The sequence below is a fragment of the Rissa tridactyla genome, chromosome 6 (genome assembly GCF_028500815.1).
Source record: "Rissa tridactyla isolate bRisTri1 chromosome 6, bRisTri1.patW.cur.20221130, whole genome shotgun sequence".
Taxonomy (NCBI): Eukaryota; Metazoa; Chordata; class Aves; order Charadriiformes; family Laridae; genus Rissa; species Rissa tridactyla.
Window position 1 is genome coordinate 57,601,572 of NC_071471.1, and position 19,520 is coordinate 57,621,091.

The 19,520-nt window shown below is 62.6% G+C and overlaps 1 protein-coding gene across 2 annotated transcripts in view; it reads left to right on the forward strand.

Annotated features, from left to right (window-relative positions):
• The window catches only part of SLIT1 (slit guidance ligand 1), a 62,284-nt gene that overhangs the window by 38,074 nt on the left and 4,690 nt on the right, over positions 1 to 19,520 (forward strand). For both annotated transcript variants that reach the window (XM_054205664.1, XM_054205665.1), the window contains exons 5-28: positions 7,137 to 7,208; positions 7,343 to 7,414; positions 7,831 to 7,902; positions 8,208 to 8,371; positions 8,760 to 8,907; positions 9,420 to 9,491; positions 9,762 to 9,833; positions 9,947 to 10,018; positions 10,140 to 10,283; positions 10,418 to 10,581; positions 10,675 to 10,698; positions 11,096 to 11,240; positions 11,374 to 11,448; positions 12,189 to 12,332; positions 12,629 to 12,772; positions 12,892 to 13,058; positions 13,978 to 14,110; positions 14,969 to 15,037; positions 15,431 to 15,502; positions 15,711 to 15,782; positions 16,085 to 16,156; positions 17,728 to 17,891; positions 18,268 to 18,392; positions 18,614 to 18,711. In XM_054205664.1, coding sequence (XP_054061639.1) covers positions 7,137 to 7,208; positions 7,343 to 7,414; positions 7,831 to 7,902; positions 8,208 to 8,371; positions 8,760 to 8,907; positions 9,420 to 9,491; positions 9,762 to 9,833; positions 9,947 to 10,018; positions 10,140 to 10,283; positions 10,418 to 10,581; positions 10,675 to 10,698; positions 11,096 to 11,240; positions 11,374 to 11,448; positions 12,189 to 12,332; positions 12,629 to 12,772; positions 12,892 to 13,058; positions 13,978 to 14,110; positions 14,969 to 15,037; positions 15,431 to 15,502; positions 15,711 to 15,782; positions 16,085 to 16,156; positions 17,728 to 17,891; positions 18,268 to 18,392; positions 18,614 to 18,711 — 2,556 coding nt within the window. The remainder of the gene's footprint in view (positions 1 to 7,136; positions 7,209 to 7,342; positions 7,415 to 7,830; positions 7,903 to 8,207; positions 8,372 to 8,759; positions 8,908 to 9,419; positions 9,492 to 9,761; positions 9,834 to 9,946; positions 10,019 to 10,139; positions 10,284 to 10,417; positions 10,582 to 10,674; positions 10,699 to 11,095; positions 11,241 to 11,373; positions 11,449 to 12,188; positions 12,333 to 12,628; positions 12,773 to 12,891; positions 13,059 to 13,977; positions 14,111 to 14,968; positions 15,038 to 15,430; positions 15,503 to 15,710; positions 15,783 to 16,084; positions 16,157 to 17,727; positions 17,892 to 18,267; positions 18,393 to 18,613; positions 18,712 to 19,520) is intronic.

Below are 19,520 nucleotides of genomic sequence, written 5' to 3' on the forward strand. Positions count from 1 at the left end.
GGGAAGGGGTTATTTATTGCTGCTTGGACCTCGGTGGCTGTGACCTGGTGTGTCATCCTGCCCACCAAGTGGTGCTGAGGACTGTGGTCCCTTCGGGAGGACTGTCCCACAGCCAGGAATCACATCACCCCCCCACGGGTGGTGTGTGAGCAGGTGATGGACGTGATGGGTACGTGGCCCTTGCACAGGCGAGGGGACCCCCAGAGTCTGTGCGACTCAGAGCACAGGGACACTGCAACACGCAGGTGGGGACATGGGCCCCATTTTCCAGCTGGGCTGGGGTAGAGGCATGCACAAAACTGCATATAGAGGCCAGACTCCCCATGCCACCCAGGAGCAATGAGCCCTGCACAGGGCAGGAGAGGCCAGCAGTGGCTTTCAGGCTGCTGTGGTGGCTAGAAGGAGGATGCCTGGACCTCCTCATCTCTAGGGCCCCTGTAGGGACACCTCCCTGCCTTTGCACAGTACTTCACTGAGAGAGACGTCTCCTGTGCTGCATAGAGGTTGTTGCCACCATCCTTGTCCCCTCTGGCTGTACCACCTCCGTGCACCCTGTCCCCATTACCCACCGAGGCTGTCTGGGTCGGGAGGCAGTTTCTGTGGCTGCAGGTTGCGGTCTCCCCCAGCACGCTGCGGGCTGCGGCACCCGGAGCCAGGAGGATAATGAGATCTTAATAGTCCAATTATATCCCATCGATTTACTCAGCACGTAATTGTTGGCGGCTGGGGCTGCCTGATGAAGCGCTCGCTCCGGCTGCCAGCGGGGAGGGCTGTGCCGCGCCGCCCAGCCTGCGATGCTCCTCGCAGCAACCAGCTGTTCCCCCTTGAACCACCGCAGGAGCAGCCCCCGACTCGCTGTGTCCCTCCCAGCAGGAGGGTCAGGGACAAGAGTGGCAGGCAGAGACTGCAGCGGGGACCCTGGCACCCTGCCCTGGCTGGGTGGGGGGTGCCGGCAGCGGGCTGACCCCGGGCTGACATCCCCCCCGCTGCTCTGGGGAGCAGACGGATTGTACATCTCTGCCTCCCACTAAAACAGGCTGACAGCAGAAGTGGCTCCTGCTGGGTGACAGTCCCTGCCAGCTGAGCGGTGGCTGAGCCATCGGCCATGCCTGGCAGCCTGCACCGGGCAGTGTGGTGACTATCAGAGGGGAGCCTCGCTGGTCCCCTGGCAGCAGAAGGTGGCTCCCGAGCATCCACCTGCAAGTGTTCCTCACTGCAGCACGGCATTGCGGGTGCATCTCTGTGCATTTTCTTCTATTCATTTCCCTTTTGAGCTGGTTGTGGCTGGGAGCCCCACGCACCAACAACACCTAATTTGGAGGAGTCACTTAGCTGTGATTTTAAGCCTGCCTTCGTGATTGTGCCAGTCGTCCCTTGTTCTGGTGTTGTGAAAAGCAGCGGGTAATGTTCCCTTTCCCCCTCACAGTGCTGCTTTGGACCCTGTCCCATTCCTGGGGCATTCCTGCCATTTCCAGAGACCCCACGATCTCTTTCCGGAGTGGCAGGGGCTCGCGCTGAGCTCACCGTGCTGCACCCTGGCTTGTTGGCACCCACGCAAACCCCATCAGCCCCAGGGGCTGGGGTCACAGCAGGTATCAGGCAGCAGCAGGCAGGGCGCAGGCTCCCCATGGCCTCGGGGATGGCGCGGTGAGGCAGGGGCAGAGGGGGTGGGAGGTCTGTCTCATCCCCCTCGGCGAGGATGGAGCGGTGCCGGCAGCTGGGCCGGCGGAGCCCATTAAAAATCAAACAGCCTGACGTAATGCTAGGGGCACACCATGGGAGCCTGAACCTGAGACGGGGTCCCGCTCACACCAGCGCTGGGGACCAGGGCAGGTGACATGGTGGACAAAACCCTGCCTTATTCCCCCGGCACCCTGCTAATGCAGCAGCAGGGCAGCTGCCCCCACCCTCTGGCAAGCAGCTCCCCTCCGGGACACCCCTCCTTGGGCTCTGGGTCCTTGCAGCACTCGTGTCCATCACCTCGAGTGGATTGTGTGGCTGGGACACATGGGTGACGCTTGTTTCCCCCATCGTGGTGCAGCCTCTCCTCCCCTGCAGCAAGAAATGGGACTGCAAAACCCCCGGGGGGGCTCTGGGCTGTCGGCCACTAATGCGAGCGCTGATTAGTCTATCGATCTTGAGTAATGCGGGAGTCTTTCTGTCCCTTCACGCTCGCCCTTGTCACCTGTCAGGTGGTGGAGGCCGTGGTGTGAACAGCCGTGCCGGGGGGGCAGCCCCGGCTCTGCCCGTCCCTCTGCCCTGGTCAGGCTGTGCTGGGACAAACAGCATGTGTGGCGTGACCCAAGGGACACCGAGCTGCTTAGTAGCTGCTGGTCCTTGCTGGTTAGTCCCTGGCAGGCCCTTTGGCTTGCGGAGATGCCGGCTGCACGCTGGCACAGCCTCCTCCGGCATGGCGCCAGCGAGGCGAGGCTGGGATCCAGGGAGCACCTATCCCAGACCAAAATCCCAGTGCTCAGGGCTGCGTGGCTTTGGTTGGGAGGGCAGCTGCTTCGTCTGCTCGAGACTTAGAAGAGGGTTGTTGTGGCCAAGCTGGTGCCTGCAGTGGCTGGTCCCAGCGCCAGTGGAGTGGAGATGCTGGGGGAAGCGTGGGAGCATCTTCATCGTGGGAGCAACAGCCTGGCAGCAGCTGAAGGATTAACGCCTTTGACCTGCCCCAGTGAACGGGAGAGGGTCTGGGAGGGTGCTAATAAGTTTCCAGTGTGGAAGCTGGGGAGGAAACAAATTAAAGGGGAGAGCAACCCCCTGTGTTTCACCTGCCTGGAGCCGGCAGCCAATCCTGGGTGTGCGGGTGCTGCCGGGGTGGAAAACTGCTCGCCTGCCTCAGCGTGTCTCCACATCCCTTGCTGGCATGGCTGGGACACGACATGGGCTGCAACTTTCACCTGGACGGAGGTGCCCTGGTGGCTACCGAGGCCAGGCGAGAGGGACATTCTCACCGCTGGCAGAGCCACCCCAGCGATGCTGCCAAGCCAGGCTGCCTGGCGAGGGGAACGCTGTACCGGAGGGCTGCCAGGCCGTCCCAGCGCTCTTGGCAGGCAGCGGGGGGCTCGGAGGACGCGGGGCCAGCGCCGCCGGGAAGCAATTACCTCCCCGCTGCGTCCGGCCCTAATCCCCTCAACGCGGCGCGCGAGGAGCCGGCTCGCCAAACAAGGCTCAATCAGGTTAAAGTGTGAAGTCAGGATTAGCCGAAAGAATGAGAGCGTGGTAATAGCCCCGGCCTCCCCGCCTGGCCGCCGCGGCCCCCTCCTTCCCGCCCGCCCTCCGGCCCGCCGGGCTCTTGCCGGAGAGATTAAGGCTGCCGGGGTTTGTTTGCCTGAGTGGGCTCCCCACTGGGAAGCCATGTCGAACAGTTTTGCTCGGGTGCCCCGCTAAGTGCCGGGCAGGGCGGCGCGCTGGGGGGTTGGCTCCCGCCGCCAAGCCCCTGCCAGCCCTGGGGGAGCCGTGTCCCCAGTGCCTGGCTCCTCGCCGAGGCTCCCCGGGGATCGGCGGCGGCAGCGGTGGGGCAGGGGCTGCCAGCAGAGCCAGCGGCGGGGGCACCTCCTGATCCGCAGCATGTATTGCACCAGCAGCCATCATGCACACGGTGGGGAAGATCCAAGCAGGAAAGTGTCCAAAATCCCAGTCCCTGACCACCACCGTCCTCCACGCTGCCCAGCCGGAGCCGGGTTGTGTGGTTGTAGCTTAGCCATAAGGCTTTTGGGGGACGTGGAAGGAAAGCTGGCGCCCTCCTTCTCCCCGTGGCACAGCCATGGGTTTGGGGCTGGCTGCTGCTAATTAACAGGCATCTGCTGGGTCAGAAATCCCTGCGGGAGATGCGCCTGGGGACAGAAGGGGTCTGGGATGGGACTGGGCCAGGAAGGGGTGGAAATGCAGTGGGTACCCAGGGAGCAAGCGGGCGCCCTGCTTGGCAGACAGGCTTCTGAGAGCTTCCCCCTGGGACATACACATGTGCTCCGGCCTCCCCGCAGGGTCTGCCCGGGGTGTTGGGAGACCAGATGTCCCACTCTGTCCTCTGGCACTCGCAGGGAAGAGGCTGGGCATCCCCCATCGCCTGCTCACCCCTCCTCATCTGTCCCCCTTTGCACCCCCGGGACCACCGCAGCCCTCTGCACCCTGTGCTCAGTGGGGACAAACTCCAGCCACGTGGTCCCTGCGGCGCGGGTGGTGCCGTGGATGGGCCGTCTGCTTGAGCATCCCCTCGGATTGAATACCCAGGAATGCTTAAACTTGGAGCTTTAGGAAAATACCTGGAAATGAAACCAGAAAGGGCGTCTATGACAGCGGGGCAGGGGCTGCTTTCTTTCCCCCTCCTCTGTCCGTGCCCATCCGCTGGCTAGCCCCCAGCGGGTCTGTTGGATGCCTCAGCGCTCACGGTCACTTGCTGGCACTCTGCACGTGATGGCAACAACACGCTTGTATTTGGCGGGGTGCGAGGTGGCACCGGCGCAGCCGCTGAGGGTGCCGCAAGCCGCGTGGCGGAGCGAGGAGAAGCCGTGCCATCTGCTGTTGCTTCGGCGCCAAAGTGTAAAGCAAACATAGCTGGGAGCTATGAAACACCAGGAGGGAAGGGGACGTGCCTTGTTCCAATGCCGGGGCCCGAGGATCCCGCAGGCAAAGCATGTGTTTGTCCTGGTGTCGTCAGCTGTGTAACCCTGCCGGCGATGTAAGCCCGCTGCCGGGGGCCTTGCTGAAACCCCTCGCATCCAGCGTCTGTCCCTCTTGGCTTCGGTACCCCCAACGGCAGCACTTCATCGGTGACTGTCACAAAAAGCTGTGAAGGGGAGAAGCCTCGCAAAGTCAGTTGCAACCTTCTAGCGGCGTTTCCCTCGCGAGCTGTAAGTGAGCAGCTTGCAGACAGACGCCGGGGTTTACTCCCCGGGCGCGCCGGGACTCCCATGTGCTGCGAGCGGAGGAACACGTGCAAGGTCTCCGTGGGGGAACCAGACAAGCTGCAGGCAGCGCCGGAGCTGGGAGCGGGGTGCAGAGCACTGAAGCCCAGTGGGTGCTCCCACGCTTGGCCCTGCTGCGACCGGTTGTCCTGGTTTGAGGTAAAACAGAACCAACCAACAGAGCATCTGTCGTCGGCCAGTTTGGCCAAAAATCACGACGGCGGTTTAATGTTGGAGGGTGGGCAGCTGCCAAGAGGGAGCGCCGTGCATTGAATGCATTGCTAGGAAGAGCGGTGAACTTCGTCTGGGGGTTTCCAGAGGGTTTTCTAGGGGATTCCTTCTTCTAGGAGACAAAGAGGATAAATGGGGATTTGGGGTGATTCTGCGTTTTTTCTGAAAGGTCATCGCCGTTCCTTGGGGTCCCTGGGCTCATCGCGTCCCCGGCAGAGGATGGGGAGAAGGCGTTTGCATCTGAAGCGGTGCTGGGGTGTCGGGGGTTGCTGCAGGTGTCGGGTCCATCCCCTTTGGAGGCGACCCCGATCCCTTTCCGGGGGGGAGCTCGACCCAGAGCCCTGGGAAGGGCTGGAGCTACCTGGGCCGGGGGGAACAGGCAGCGCAGGCAGCGCAGGCAGCGCAGGCAGGGCAGCCTGGCAGTGCCCCCCCGCGGGTAGCGATGAAACTGCGCCTGCTGCGCTCCTGGCTGCTGGCAGGGGAGCCGGGCTTCACCCTGCCCGGCAGCTCGGGCCCTTCCAGGAGCGGCGTCTCCCTTCCTCTGCCCCAGCAATGGTGGTTTTCCAGCCGGGTTTGGTTCCCCAGGAGCAACCCAGAGTGATGCACCAGGTCCTGCTCCTTCGTGTGCAGGGGACAGGGGCTGGTGCATCGCCCTGGCACCGTATGGCAGCTCGTTGGTGGCTGGGCATCTCACCGGAGGGCTGGGCAAGACCACCCTCCTCGATTATTTTTTTCTCCTCGTACATCCATGCAAGCGATGCTGGTGCTTCCCCCAGGGAACGTTTCCCCGCCAGGGCAGCGAAGCTTTCGGATGGGGTGAGGTGCCGATTTGGAGACGTCCAGGTCTTTTGTAAGCAGCTTTGTGGGCGACGCTGAGCCCATTTTCTGGAGGAAATGGGGGCACGGGGAGGAGTGCGGGGTGCTGTGGCTCCATCCTGACCCAGCCCTGGGATATCAGTAGTGGACAGGCTTCGGTATGTTGAAGCAGAGATGATGAGCACGGAGTGCGAAATATTGTCATTCAGGGATGCCTCGAACCACCTCTTGGGGCTGGGATGGGGGTGTCTGCATGGCCTGTGTAACACTGGGGAGTGCTTAATCCATGCAAGTTGCCCTGGTCCTGCTCCTCACTCACCCATGGACTTGCTGCATAGGACAAATGCCGTGCCGTGCCTCAGTTTCCCTGTGCCAGGAGGGAGCTGGGGACTTGGCCTCCTGTCCCATGGGTGGCTGGAGCGGGGCTGTGCTGGCGTGGGGCTGGGGGCAGGCGATGCAGGTGCCTGCGGAGCTCAGAGGAGCTCCTGGCCTTTGGGGTGAGGAGGAACGGCAGCATGGGAGCCATGGGCCACAAATACGATAGGCAGGTCGCCTGAGAATGGGGTGGGCTGAGCTGGTCCACCCCGACCGTACTTTGCAGTGAGATTTTTGGCCTTCATGGTAGTTAAAAGCCAGCCCAGGCACAGCAGGGGATCTGACCCGCTGCCAGCCCTGCAAACACAGAGCCCGCACCGGCCCAGCACGCCCCAGCATTGCAGAGCGAGTGATTACAGGGACGGTGCCATGTAGTGATGAAGTAATTAATGACCCGATTATTTGTGCCCTCTGAAGTGCGGGGCAGGCTCCATGGGAATGCCTGCTGGAACCACCAAGTGTAATTACCAGTTAATCAGCAGGGACCTGTAATTATAGCAGTCACAGGGTATTTAAGTATGGAGGGTTTTCCCAGAGCTGTGTCCTGCTGCTCTGCTTATCAGAGCTAGGGACAGTGGTGCCCGGGGACCTCCAGCCACTTGCAGCCACCATGGGTGGAGCCAGACTCGCCTCGGGACAGACAGCAGGGCAGTGGGTAACCACGGAGCCAAATTACAGTTTCCCAGAGCCCGTCAAGGATCATTGAGTGCCGGGACATGCCGCTGCCTATGGATGCCCTGGTCCCATTGAGCATCATGCTTTGCAGGCACTGCTCATTTTCTTTCCCACCTCTTTCTTCTGCAGGGACCTGAGTGAGAACTTCATCCAGGCCATCCCCAGGAAAGCTTTCCGTGGAGCCACTGACCTCAAGAATCTGTGAGTCCTGGCAGGGATGGGCAAGGGTGCCTGAGGGAGTTTGGGGTCAGGTCCAGTGGCAGGAGGCATCAGGAGCCACTGGTCGCTCTCTGCCTGGGCTGTCCCACAACGCTTCCTCCATCTTTCTCCCGCAGGCAACTGGACAAGAACCAGATCAGCTGCATCGAGGATGGGGCTTTCCGCGCCCTGCGGGGGCTGGAGGTCCTGTAAGTGGCCAGGGGCCAGCTGGAGCCTCCAGCCCACAAGCCCCATGCGGGGTGAGGTTGTCCCTGGGTGCTCCCCACTCAGGGACATCCTCAGCGTGCCATCTCTCCCTGTCCCCAAGGAAGGGCTGAGCAGGGGCTGGGTACCACTGATGCAGAGCTGTGCTGCAGGGCCTGATCCTGCCCCAGGGTTACAGCTGGCTGCAGCTGGATGTGGAGGGAAGAAGCCTGGAAAGGGCAGCAAGCCCTGCCGGGGAGTTTGGGCTGTCCCCATCCCTCGCCTCTCCATCCATCCACCCTGTGCTGGGGGGTGGGTGGGTGAGTGCTGTTGCTCCCGCGGGTTTGGTGCCACCTGGACTGTCTCACACTCCCATTTACAACCTGTCCCCCCTGACCTGCCCCTCTCTGCCTTCCCGCAGGACCCTGAATAACAACAATATCACTTCCATCCCTGTGTCCAGCTTCAACCACATGCCCAAGCTGCGGACGTTGTGAGTGCTGGGGCCGTGGGGGCGGGAGGGTCCCCCCAGGCTAAAGCGGGATGTCCCTAGCTCTGCTGCCAGTGCTGGCAGCTCAGCAGTGCCAGGACGGTACTGTGGGGAGGGGATGGAGGGGACACCCCTGAAGAGTGTCCCCGGGCACTGCCAAGCAAGGTGGCTTTGGCAAATGGCACAGATGCTCTCAGGCTCCTTCGTGTCACCCTCTGTGTGCCCTCAGCTTTAGTATGAGCTGGGCTGGGGCACTGGGGGGGTCAGGAGCCATCCTGTGGCCACTGACTGCCCTGTCACCCCCGCAGCCGCCTGCACTCCAACCACCTCTTCTGCGACTGCCACCTGGCCTGGCTCTCGCAGTGGCTGCGCCAGCGTCCCACCATCGGGCTCTTCACCCAGTGTGCCGCTCCAGCCCAGCTCCGCGGCCTCAACGTGGCCGAGATCCAGAAGAACGAGTTCAGCTGCTCCGGTAAGGGGAACCGGGGAGGCGGCGGGTGGCAGGGAAGGGACACGGGTAGGGGGGACAAACCCTCTCTGCTCCCTGCCACATGCCCCAGCTCAGAGCCTGGATGCATGCCCGGGGCTTGGCTCAGGTCAGCACTGTCCCTTGTGAGGGGATAACATGGGGACAACACCACCCGATCAGTGTGACAAAGGGAGTGCATCAGTGTGTGCCCTTGGAGCTGTGTGCCTTTTGCACAGGGCTGGGGCGCACCAGGACCTTGTGCACCTGCTCAAGGGTGCCACGAGCTGTCCCAGCATGCTGAGCTGTCACCAGGGTCCCTTCCTTGGGGTGCTGCCACCCGCCCGCCCTGCCCAGCTCTTTGCAATTCCCATGCTGGCTGCTTCCCCGGCAGGACAAACGGACGCAGCACGTGCCCAGCTCTGCAGCTTGTCCTCTGGCTCCTGCCCGGCCATGTGCACGTGCAGCAACGGCATCGTGGACTGTCGGGGCAAGGGGCTGACGGCCATCCCCGCTAACCTGCCCGAGACCATGACGGAGATGTGAGTACGGCCCCACACCGTCACCACCGGGCTCTGGGTGGCTCTGGGAAGCAGCGGGGACAGGGGGGCAAGCCCCAGAGTTCATCCACCCCACGGGGCGGCAGGCCTTCCTTGCCCTTCTCCCATGCTGCCCAGATTTAGCCCTGGATTTAGCTGCATTAAAAATGTAAATAGAGAAATAATCTCCTTAGGGGAATCCAATTACGGTGCAAAGCCCCCACTGGGACGGTGCGCAAAGCACATGGGAGGCAGCAGCCACCCCCAGACCCAGGGTGCTGGGGGGGAGGATGCGGTCTCCCCACCCCATCCAGTGCGGTCCACCCCGCCATGGCACCTCTCCCTGCTGGAGAAAGCCCTGACCACAGCCTGCAAGTTGTCCCTGGGGCGAATGGTGATGCTCTGGTGGGGTAACTTACTGCAAGCCTGGGGGTCTTGCAGCCCCCCAGCCCTGTCAGTGGGGTGCTGGGGCTCAGCCAGCCCTACACACTCATCTCAACTCCTTCTCCTTGCAGACGACTGGAGCTCAACGGCATCAAGTCCATCCCCCCGGGCGCCTTCTCCCCCTACAAGAAGCTGCGGAGGATGTAAGTGTGCAGCCCCTACCAGCTCACCCTGAACCGCAGCACCCTTCACCCCGCCGGCCACTGCTGTGAGCCCGCAGCCCCCTACTCCGACGGGCACGGGACACTTGCTGTGACATGGGTGCCCCACGTGGCAGCACTGGGATGGGGTCTCAGATACCCCCAGCTCTGTATATCCGGTGCTGGGGGTGGTCCCCGGGACCCAGCGGGAGGATGGGGGCACGTGGGGTGAGAGAAGAGGGGACCAGGCCACCTTCTCCCTTTGGGTTTCAGAGACCTGAGCAACAACCAGATCTCGGAGATCGCCCCTGACGCCTTCCAGGGGCTGCGCTCGCTGAACTCGCTGTAAGTACCCGCACCAGGAATGTGTGGGGTGGGGTGGGGTGGACGTCACACCCCCTGAACCGTGCCCCACACCGCTGCCTCCCATTTCTCTCACACCAGCCTTTCTCTCCCAGGGTGCTGTACGGCAACAAGATCACAGACCTCCCCAAGGGTGTCTTCGGGGGACTTTTTGCCCTGCAGCTGCTGTAAGGCACCGGTGGCTGGGTGGGATGCTCTGCAGGGACACCAGGAAGCAGTGCTGAGGTCCCCAGCCCCCATGGTGCAGGGGAGGGGGACCCCAGCCTTACCGTCCCCCCTCCCTGACAGGCTCCTCAACGCCAACAAGATCAACTGTGTGCGGGCAGACGCCTTCCAGGACCTGCAGAACCTCTCGCTGCTCTCGCTCTACGACAACAAGATCCAGAGCCTGGCCAAGGGCACCTTCACCTCCCTGCGAGCCATCCAGACCCTGTGAGTGCCCACGCCGGCTCCGATGCCTGGGAGGGAGGGTGCCTGGGGGGGGAGCAACTCGGCGGGTAGCCAGGGCTGGAGCTGGCGGTCACCCGCTGTCCCCGGCGGTGGGTCACCCGCTGTCCCTGGCGCAGGCACCTGGCCCAGAACCCCTTCGTCTGCGACTGCAACCTGAAGTGGCTGGCAGACTTCCTCCGCGCCAACCCCATCGAGACCAGCGGTGCCCGCTGTGCCAGCCCCCGGCGCCTGGCCAACAAGCGCATCGGCCAGATCAAGAGCAAGAAGTTTCGCTGCTCGGGTGAGAGCTGTGCCCGTCCCTGTCACCGGGGCCCTGCCCAGCCTGGTGTCCCTGTGCTCAGGGTGCTGATGTGCTGCTTTTTTTTCTCCCCAGCCAAAGAGCAGTATTTCATCCCAGGTAAGAGGAGGAGCCACACCGGTTCCCTGCTGCATTTCCCATCGTTTCTGGTTGCGGAGTTCCCAGGCGCTGCGCTAAAAGCGCTGGGTACCAGGATGTGTTGTGGTGTCTCCCATCGTGCTGTTATCCGGATGGGCACAGAGGTGTCCCCAGGGTCTGGCTCTGGTTGCAGGAGGGGAGAGGGTGGTGGGCAGCACAGCCACCCCACGTACCCAGGACAAATATCCCTGTGGATAAGCTGCTTTGGGCATGGAGAGGAGTACAGTGGCTGGGATGAGGGGAGCTGGGGAGGAGACGGAGGCTGGCTGGGGGTGTGGGAGGATCGGAGAAGGAGAGGGCAGGTGCAGCCCCCCTGCCTCTGCCCGTGGGAGCCCATGCTGCCCTCGCCGGCGCGCAGGGACGGAGGATTACCAGCTGAACAGTGAGTGCAACAGCGACGTGATCTGCCCCCCGAAGTGCCGCTGCGAATCCAGCGTGGTCGAATGCTCCAACCTGAAGCTCACCAAGATCCCCGAGCGCATCCCGCAGTCCACGGCCGAGCTGTAAGAGCCTCCTCCCTCCCACGCTGCTTTCCCTCCTGCAGCCGGAGCATCCCTGGGGTTTGGCTCAGGGTTTGGTCTGTGCCAGGCCCTTCGCAGCCATCTCCTGAGCTCTTTGCCATGCCACCCACCCCAGGCGCCTGAACAACAACGAAATCTCTGTCCTGGAGGCTACTGGCATCTTCAAGAAACTCCCGCATCTGAAGAAAATGTGAGCATCGGGCAGGCACAGCCCCATCAGGAGTGCCCGGGGGTCGGGAAGGCACATGGGGGCCTGATGCCAGGGCAGCCTGGGGTGTGAAATGGGGGGCATGTCTTGACCTGAGGGTCCCCCGCAGGACTGGGCATCACGGGGTGCTCAGTGGGACCTGGGGGAGGCAGGGTTCAGGATGAGGTCGGGGCAGAGCCCCCCGTCCCAGCCTGCTTTCCCTTCTCTGACTGTGTCCAGTTCTGGGCTCCCTGGTTCAAGAAGGACAGGGATCTCCTGGAGAGGGTACAGCAAAGGGCTGCCAAGATGATTAGGGGATTGGAACACCTCTCTTATGAAGAAAGGCTGAGGGCTTTGGGTCTTTTTAGTCTGGAAAAAAGACGACTGAGGGGGGATCTTATCAACGCTTATAAATACTTAAAGGGTGGGTGTCAGGAGGATGGGACCAGGATCTTTTCAGTGGTGCCCGGCGACAGGACAAGAGGTAATGGGCACAAACTTGAGCATAGGAAGTTCCACCTAAACATGAGGAGGAACTTCTTTACTTTGAGGGTGGCAGAGCACTGGAACAGGCTGCCCAGAGAGGCTGTGGAGTCTCCAACTCTGGAGACATTCAAAACACACCTGGACGCGTTCCTGTGCAACCTGCTCTGGGTGACCCTGCTCTGGCAGGGGGGTTGGACTAGATGATCTCCAGAGGTCCCTTCCAACCCCAACCATTCTGTGATTCTGTGACTCTGCAGCAACCTCAGCAACAACAAGGTGTCAGAGATCGAGGACGGGGCATTCGAGGGGGCATCCTCCGTCAGCGAGCTGCACCTCACCGTCAACCAGCTGGAGTCGGTGCGGAGCGGCATGTTCAGGGGCCTGGATGGGCTGAGGACCCTGTGAGTCTCCATTCTGCCGTGGGCACGGGGACGGGGACATCCCTGCTCCTTGCTCCCCTGCCCTGCCTGTGCTGCCGGGCTGGTCTGCGCCACTGCAGGGCCAGCTCAGGAGTGCCTTACCCATCTGCTGGCTGTATCCAGAGCTGGGGGGGGCATGTTTTGGCTGCTCACGGACTGCCTCAGGCTCATCCTGCTGCCCGGCAGTGATGTGGGCACAGCCTGGGCACTGCCGAGGTGGGTTTCCCCTGTGGCACCCGCCTGGGTCATTAGGTGCCCTCGCCCCCTTCCTTCCGCAGGATGCTGAGGAACAACCGCATCAGCTGCATCCACAACGACAGCTTCACAGGGCTGCGCAACGTCCGCCTGCTCTCCCTGTACGACAACCAGATCAGCACCATCGCGCCGGGCGCCTTCGACACACTGCAGTCCCTCTCCACGCTGTACGTCTCAGGGCCATCCCTTGCGGGGGGATGCTCCCAGGCTGTCCCCATGGCGGCGGGGGGGCTGGAGGGGGTCTGCTTGCCTGCCAGCTGCTCAGGTGATGCCCTCCCTTGTGCAGGAACCTGCTCGCCAACCCCTTCAACTGCAACTGCCAGCTGGCCTGGCTGGGGGACTGGCTACGCAAGAGGAAGATCGTGACGGGGAACCCGCGGTGCCAAAACCCCGACTTCCTCCGGCAGATCCCGCTCCAGGACGTGGCTTTCCCCGACTTCAGGTGTGAGGAAGGTAACTCACGGGCCCCGCGGCGCTGAGGGCAAGGGGGGACCGGGCTGCTCCCCATCCCTGCTCCCGGGATGTCCGGCAGTGCCCTGCGGCAAGCTGGTAGCTCGAGGGGTCCCTCAGCCCATTAACACCCTCCTCTAACGATGCATGACTTTCCCCTCGTGGTACCCAGCCCTTTGGGCTGCACTCAAATACCCACAAGCTGCTCTGAAGCTGGGAGAGAAGTTTTCACCCATTGCAAACCCACCGGGATTCATCCTGCTCCTTCCTCTCCCAGCCCTGCACACACGCCGGAGCCGGGCAGACGGAGCTGGCGGAGAGTGCATGTGTTGAGAGAAAAGCCTTTTTTAAATTTTTTTTTTTTTTTTTAATTTAGAACAGCTTTTTGAGCCCTCTGGAAAATATTTACAAACAAATCATCGTTTCTTCTGCTTTCCCTCCTCCACCACGTCAAAGCCTGAAGGGCTGCATCCTGCGCCTTTCCTGGTGGTGCGAGATAACATACGGTCGTCCCGGGGACGCCTCTCCCGCAGGAGCCCAGCGCCGCAGCGGGGAAGTGGGAGCAATGCCGGCTCCTCTGGCTGCTCGGTGCAGGCACCGCTCCCTCCAGCCCGTGTCTGGGAGGAGGAGGATATTTCAGGAGGATTTGCAGCCCATCCTTCCTCTGCGCCCTCCTCTCCGCCATCTCTGTCACTGCATTTTTGCTTGAGAATGGTGGAAATCAGCCTTGAGCTGGCTGGTTGCATCCATCCCGGTTTCTGGGCACAGCACCCTACTTTGGGGGCGAGGGGAGATGGTTGGCATGGATGCTGGACACTCGAGGAGAGCAGACCCGGGCGGGCGCAAGGCACCAAGTCCAGCCTCATGCGGTGCCCAAAGGGCTGGACCTCGGCGACTTTGTGTCTTCCTGTGCCCGGTGCAGGTCAGGAGGAGACCAGCTGCGTCCCCCGGCCCCAGTGCCCGCAGGAGTGCACCTGCCTCGACACCGTCGTCCGCTGCAGCAACAAACACCTCAAGGCTCTGCCCAAGGGGATCCCCAAGAACGTCACGGAGCTGTGAGTGCCGGGCGGCTGCCCAGGCTCATCCCCCTGATTTCCAGCGAGTTCGTAGCTCCGGGCGGGGGTTGCTGGGGTTGGGGCAGAGACGCACCCTCATCCTGGCCGGAGCGGGACCCCTACCCAGCCTGCCATCAGCAACAGGGATGGGGCCACCCTGCCTCTGCCAGCTCCTCGGCCCCTCTCTGCCATCACCTCTCACCACGGCTGCAGGGATGCTCTTGGCAGCTCCAAGCACATGGGAAGTGGGACGTAGTTTGCCTGGGATCAGCCCCGCATCACCGTGGGTGTCAGGGAGGTACCCAAGCAGCCGTGACAGGTCTGGGTTTGCGGGCACCACGGTGCCCATCGCTGTGCAAGGGGCTCTGCACCCGACTGGGATGGGGGATGGCAGCAAGTCCTGTGTAGGGGGGGTGTAGGCACTGGTTGTGCACATACGTATATATATACCACCCCCTCACACCCCCGCGCTGTCTGGCACACCCCTCCTCTCTCTGCATCCTCCGCTCTCTCTCACACATGCCTAGGGAACAGTTACGGCCGCCCACGCTCACATCGGATGTGTAAACGCAGCACATGGCTGGCTGCGCTCGCACACGCAGGCTGTGGGGAGGCTGCCCCCGGGGACCCACATGCAGAGCCCCCGGGTGGACTATTGCGCTCACACACCAGCTCCTCCGCCAGCCCAGGGGTCCCCCGAGAGCCCCGTGGGACCTGGGTGCTGGGAGGGAGGTGATGCTGGAGATGCTCCTCGCAGCCCAAAGTCCATAGGGATGTCTGCGCAGGAGAAATGGGAGGGTGGAGAGAGGGACCTCCTGCTTCTTCACCACTCCGAGGTGCTTTCCTTCTTCCTTGCAGCTACCTGGATGGAAACCAATTCACTCAGGTCCCAGGGCAGCTCTCCACCTTCAAGTACCTGCAGCTTGTGTAAGTAGCCAGCAGCAGGAGCGCAGGCAGCCAGTCCCTCTGCTGGGACCTGTGGGTGAAGACAGGGGCTGTGCCAGTGGTGCCTGATCCTGAGGAGGGGCCTGGCAGTGGCAGGGACCCCCAACAGCCCTTTGTGTCCCCCCTCTGCTCTGGGACACATCTGGCTGGCAGTGATGCTCAGCCCCCAGGTGCTCACAGCCTCTGCTGGGGCTGGGCATGGGGCAGAGGGGAGACAGTGGCATTGCTGCCATCACCCTGTGTGAGAGCCCTGCTGCTCCCTTGGGGACCCTGCCATGCTGCTGCTCGCACCCCATTGCAGCTGAGCAGATGGGGGGGGCAGTGAGGGGAGATGGGGCCCAGCTGGCCCCAACCCCTGGGGTTTCTGTTTTCCAGTGATCTGAGCAACAACAAGATCAGCTCCCTCAGCAACTCCTCCTTCACCAACATGAGCCAGCTCACCACCCTGTAAGTGCGGTCCCTGCGGTGTTGTTCCTAAGGGACTTCGAAGGCGGGGGGTGCTGGGGACACCAGGGTCTCCCTGCTCCTCCTGGGCGAAGCTGTGGTTTGAGCCGGAGCCGATGTGTGGGGTGTCAGGGGGTGGCTGGGGGGAGTGTGCAGCAATGCCCACAGCAGTGCCCCTGGTGCTGTGTTGCCTCCTCCTTCCCTTCCGCAGGATCCTCAGCTACAACTCCCTGCAGTGCATCCCTCCACTCGCCTTCGAGGGCCTCCGCTCCCTCCGGCTGCTGTAAGTACCCGCCCGTAGCCCTGCTCACAGCCCCCCCCGGCCCCTTCCCTACTGCTGCCTGTGGTCCCGTGTCCCTGTGCCCGCTCGGAGCTGGGGACAGAAAGGGTACAGGCTGGAGGAGGAGCAAGGGGAGATGCATCAGCCTCTCAGAGCAGGTGGTGCTTTTGCAACAGTGACAGTGTGGTGGGGTCCGGCTCTGCCACCCATGCCTGGACCCGTGGGGCAGGGGCAGCCGAGGTGGCCGTGGTCCTTGCTGCCCACCCCGGAGCCGTGGAGGTCACAGGACCCTCTGTTCTCTGCAGGTCTCTCCACGGCAATGACATCTCCAGCCTCCCCGAGGGCATCTTCGCAGACGTCACCTCCTTGTCCCACCTGTGAGTATCTCCCACTCCGCAGGGCGCAGGGCTGGATACAGGCTCGGGAGACCTTTAAAATCGATGGGGCTGAGCCCAGCTTCTCTGGGGGCTGAGCCGCCTCCTCTCCCCTTCTTTGGGCCGGGACCTGGAGCAGCCTTTGTGGGTCATTGCCATGCCATGCCTGCCCTCCCCTGCCTCAGCCCCCAGGTCCAGGCGTGCAGCTGAGCCTCCCAGTGCTGCTGGGGTGACACCATGATCCTTACTGGAGGTGGTGTGGGGTCCCCCCAACCTTGCCAGGTCCCTGGGTCCCCTAACATGTAGGTCAAGCCATGCAAGGTGCTGGCGTGGCCATGGGTCAGTGGGGGCTGCTCTGACCCGTGCTGGTGTGTCGTTAGCCTCCTGCCAGGGTGCTTCCCTGCAGCAGCCCTCCCAAATCTGTCATCAAGCATCCTCCTGCCGGTGCCGATGTTCCAGACCCTCTTTGAGGGAACCTGTACCCCAGGAGCACAGCCCTGTACCCACCGCCCGGAGCGGGGGTTCAGCGTTGTTCCCAGTGACTTTTCAGTCCCCTCCCTGTCCCTGCTAAGCCATCCCCACCCACTTGCCAGTGGCCAGTCCTGCTCCTGGCAGGGATCTCAGACTGTTCCTCCAGCCTGCAGACAGCATCTTGATTTCCAATCCTGGCCTCCCTGTGTTTTTTGGGAGAAGCAGCACCACTCTGTCTGGTCTTCCCTGGCTCTTCGCCCATTTCCCTTGCCGAAGAGCTGCGCTGCCTTTGCCGCTGCCAGTCGGTGCTGCCGGTTCCCGCAGGGCTGAGCTGTGTCACCAGCCGGCGCTGTCGGTGCTGTAGGACCAGGTTTGTCAGCCCCAGCGGATCTGCCATCCCCACCGCCCTCCTTCCGGGCTGCCGTCTCCGTCCTTCATCACAGGTGTGGGTCGCGCTGGCCCTCCATCGCCGCTGACCTTAGCAGTGAAGGAGGATGCAAAGAGGCATCCAGCTCCTCAGCCTCCCACAGCATCCGCTGCTCCCTGCCCTGCTCTGCTGTGGAGCAGAGCATCCCTCCCTCCTACTCCTCCTCTCTCGGAGCAATTCCTTGCTCTCCCCTGATGCTGTCCCCGCGAGCTCTGGCCGTGACCTGCTCCCGTGTCCCTGCCCCACAGGCTTGTGCGGCAGAGCCCAGGCTGACCCCGCAGCTCCTGTGCAATGGTCCGGTTGTTTCTGCACAGCCTCAAGGTGCTTCGCTCGGTTTGTGCTGGGCTCAGGCAGCTTCACCTGAGTGCTGGAGAAGATCTCCCGAGGATTTCTGTGTGGGCAGCGGGGGAGAGCCCCAGCAGGGAGCCAAGGGGCACCGCGTGGGCTATGGGGCTGGCAGCAGGGTGGTCTAATGGGGCAGCGGTGTGGGGCAGCGTGCCCCAGTCCTTCCACCACAGGCAGGACCGCTGGTGGGTGCAGAAATGGAAGAGCACTGGGTCCCCCCATCAAGTGGCAGCCCAGCCACGTGACAAGAGTTGTGTCCAGTCCCAAGGTCTCGGAGCCTGGTTCCCTCCGTGGGGCAGTGGGTGCAGCTTTGCCCTTCCTCCTCCTGCAGAGCCATCGGGGCCAATCCCCTGTACTGCAGCTGCAACCTGCGCTGGCTCTCCAGCTGGGTCAAGACGGGGTACAAGGAGCCAGGCATTGCCCGCTGTGCCGGGCCCCCCGACATGGAAGGCAAGCTGCTGCTCACCACCCCTGCCAAGAAGTTCGAGTGCCAAGGTGAGAGGTGCCCACACCATCCATCTGTCTGTCCGTCCCCTCCTCAGGCAGGGCATCAGGCGGGAAGGGGAGCCAGGCTGCTGCCTTCCCCACACCCGGCAGAGTGATGCTCCATGAGTCTGGGGGACTCTGGCATTTCATCTGTTGTGAAGGAGGGGGACTGGGCCGCTTCTGTCCACTTACCTGGCTGGTGGCACGTTCCTGGTGACTGAGCAAGCACGTGGCTGTCCCATTGCCTGGCGCACAGCCCCGCGGCAGGGCAGGCTCTCCTCCCAGCCACGGCTGGGGCTCTGCCTGCCATGTCAGTGCCCACAAATGGATGCCTCCCCATCACTCCCCCCACTGAATGGTCATCTCTGCGCCTCCTGTCCTGCAGGCCCGCCTGCCCTGAGCGTCCAGGCCAAGTGCAACCCCTGCCTCTCCAGCCCCTGCCAGAACCAGGGCACTTGCCACAACGACCCCCTCAGCTTCTACCGTTGTGCCTGCCCCAGTGGCTACAAGGTACCCTGGTCCCGGGGTTCTCCAGCGCAGGGGGACCCATCCCTGCAGAGGGGAAGGGGGCAGCGTGGGGGGTCTGCTGTGCCCCCGGGGTTTGCTGCCTGCAGGACTGTCCCTGGTCCCTGCACACTGCAGTGCCCTGACGAGCAGGACAGGGCAGGGGGAGTGGGACACGGTGCTGTGGCACCCTCCTCGCTCCCACCTCTCCCTCTTTCTTTCCCCAGGGCAGGGACTGCGAGGTGGCACTCAGTGGCTGCTCCTCCAACCCCTGTGCCAACGGGGGGACCTGCCAGCCCCAGGAGGGGGAAGGAGCCGGGTTCAGGTGAGAGCTGGACGGGAACCCACGAAAGACGGGTATTTGGGCAGCAGCGTGGAGCCCTGGCATCCCACGGAGAGAAAGCCTGGTGCTGCTTTCCCCTCCTGTGTGCTTCCCGGGGCTTGTAGCTGGGATATTGCGTTCACCCGGCAGCTCCTGCCCACGCTGCCTGCTCTCTGCAGCCCTGCTGCTCCTCCTCCTCCTCCTTACGAGTCTTACGAGGAGTGGCTGAGGGAGCTGGGGTTATTCAGCCTGGGGAAAAGGAGGCTGAGGGGAGACCTTCTCGCTCTCTACAACTGCCTGAAAGGAGGCTGTAGCCGGGTGGGGGTTTGTCTCTTCTCCCAAGTGACAGGCAATAGGACAAGAGGAAACAGCCTCAAGTTGTGCCGGGGGAGGTTTAGACTGGATATTAGGAAAAATTTTCACACTGAAAGGGTTATCAAGCGTTGGAACAGGCTGCCCAGGGAAGAGGTTGAGTCACCGTCCCTGGAGGGATTTAAAAGACGGGTAGACACAGCGCTTAGAGATATGGTTTAGTGGTGGTTTTTGTCAGTGTTACATTGATGGTTGGACTCGATGATCTGAAAGGTTCCTTCCGACCTTGGCAATTCCATGATTCTCTGATTCCTGCCCACACAGCACCAGCAGGGCTGAACTGAAAGAGATTTAGATTGGATATCAGGAAGAAATTCTTTCCTGTGAGGGTGGTGAGACCCTGGCCCAGGTTGCCCAGGGAAGTTGTGGATGCCCCATCCCTGGAGGTGTTCAAGGCCAGGCTGGATGGGGCTTTGAGCAGCCCGGTCTAGTGGGAGGTG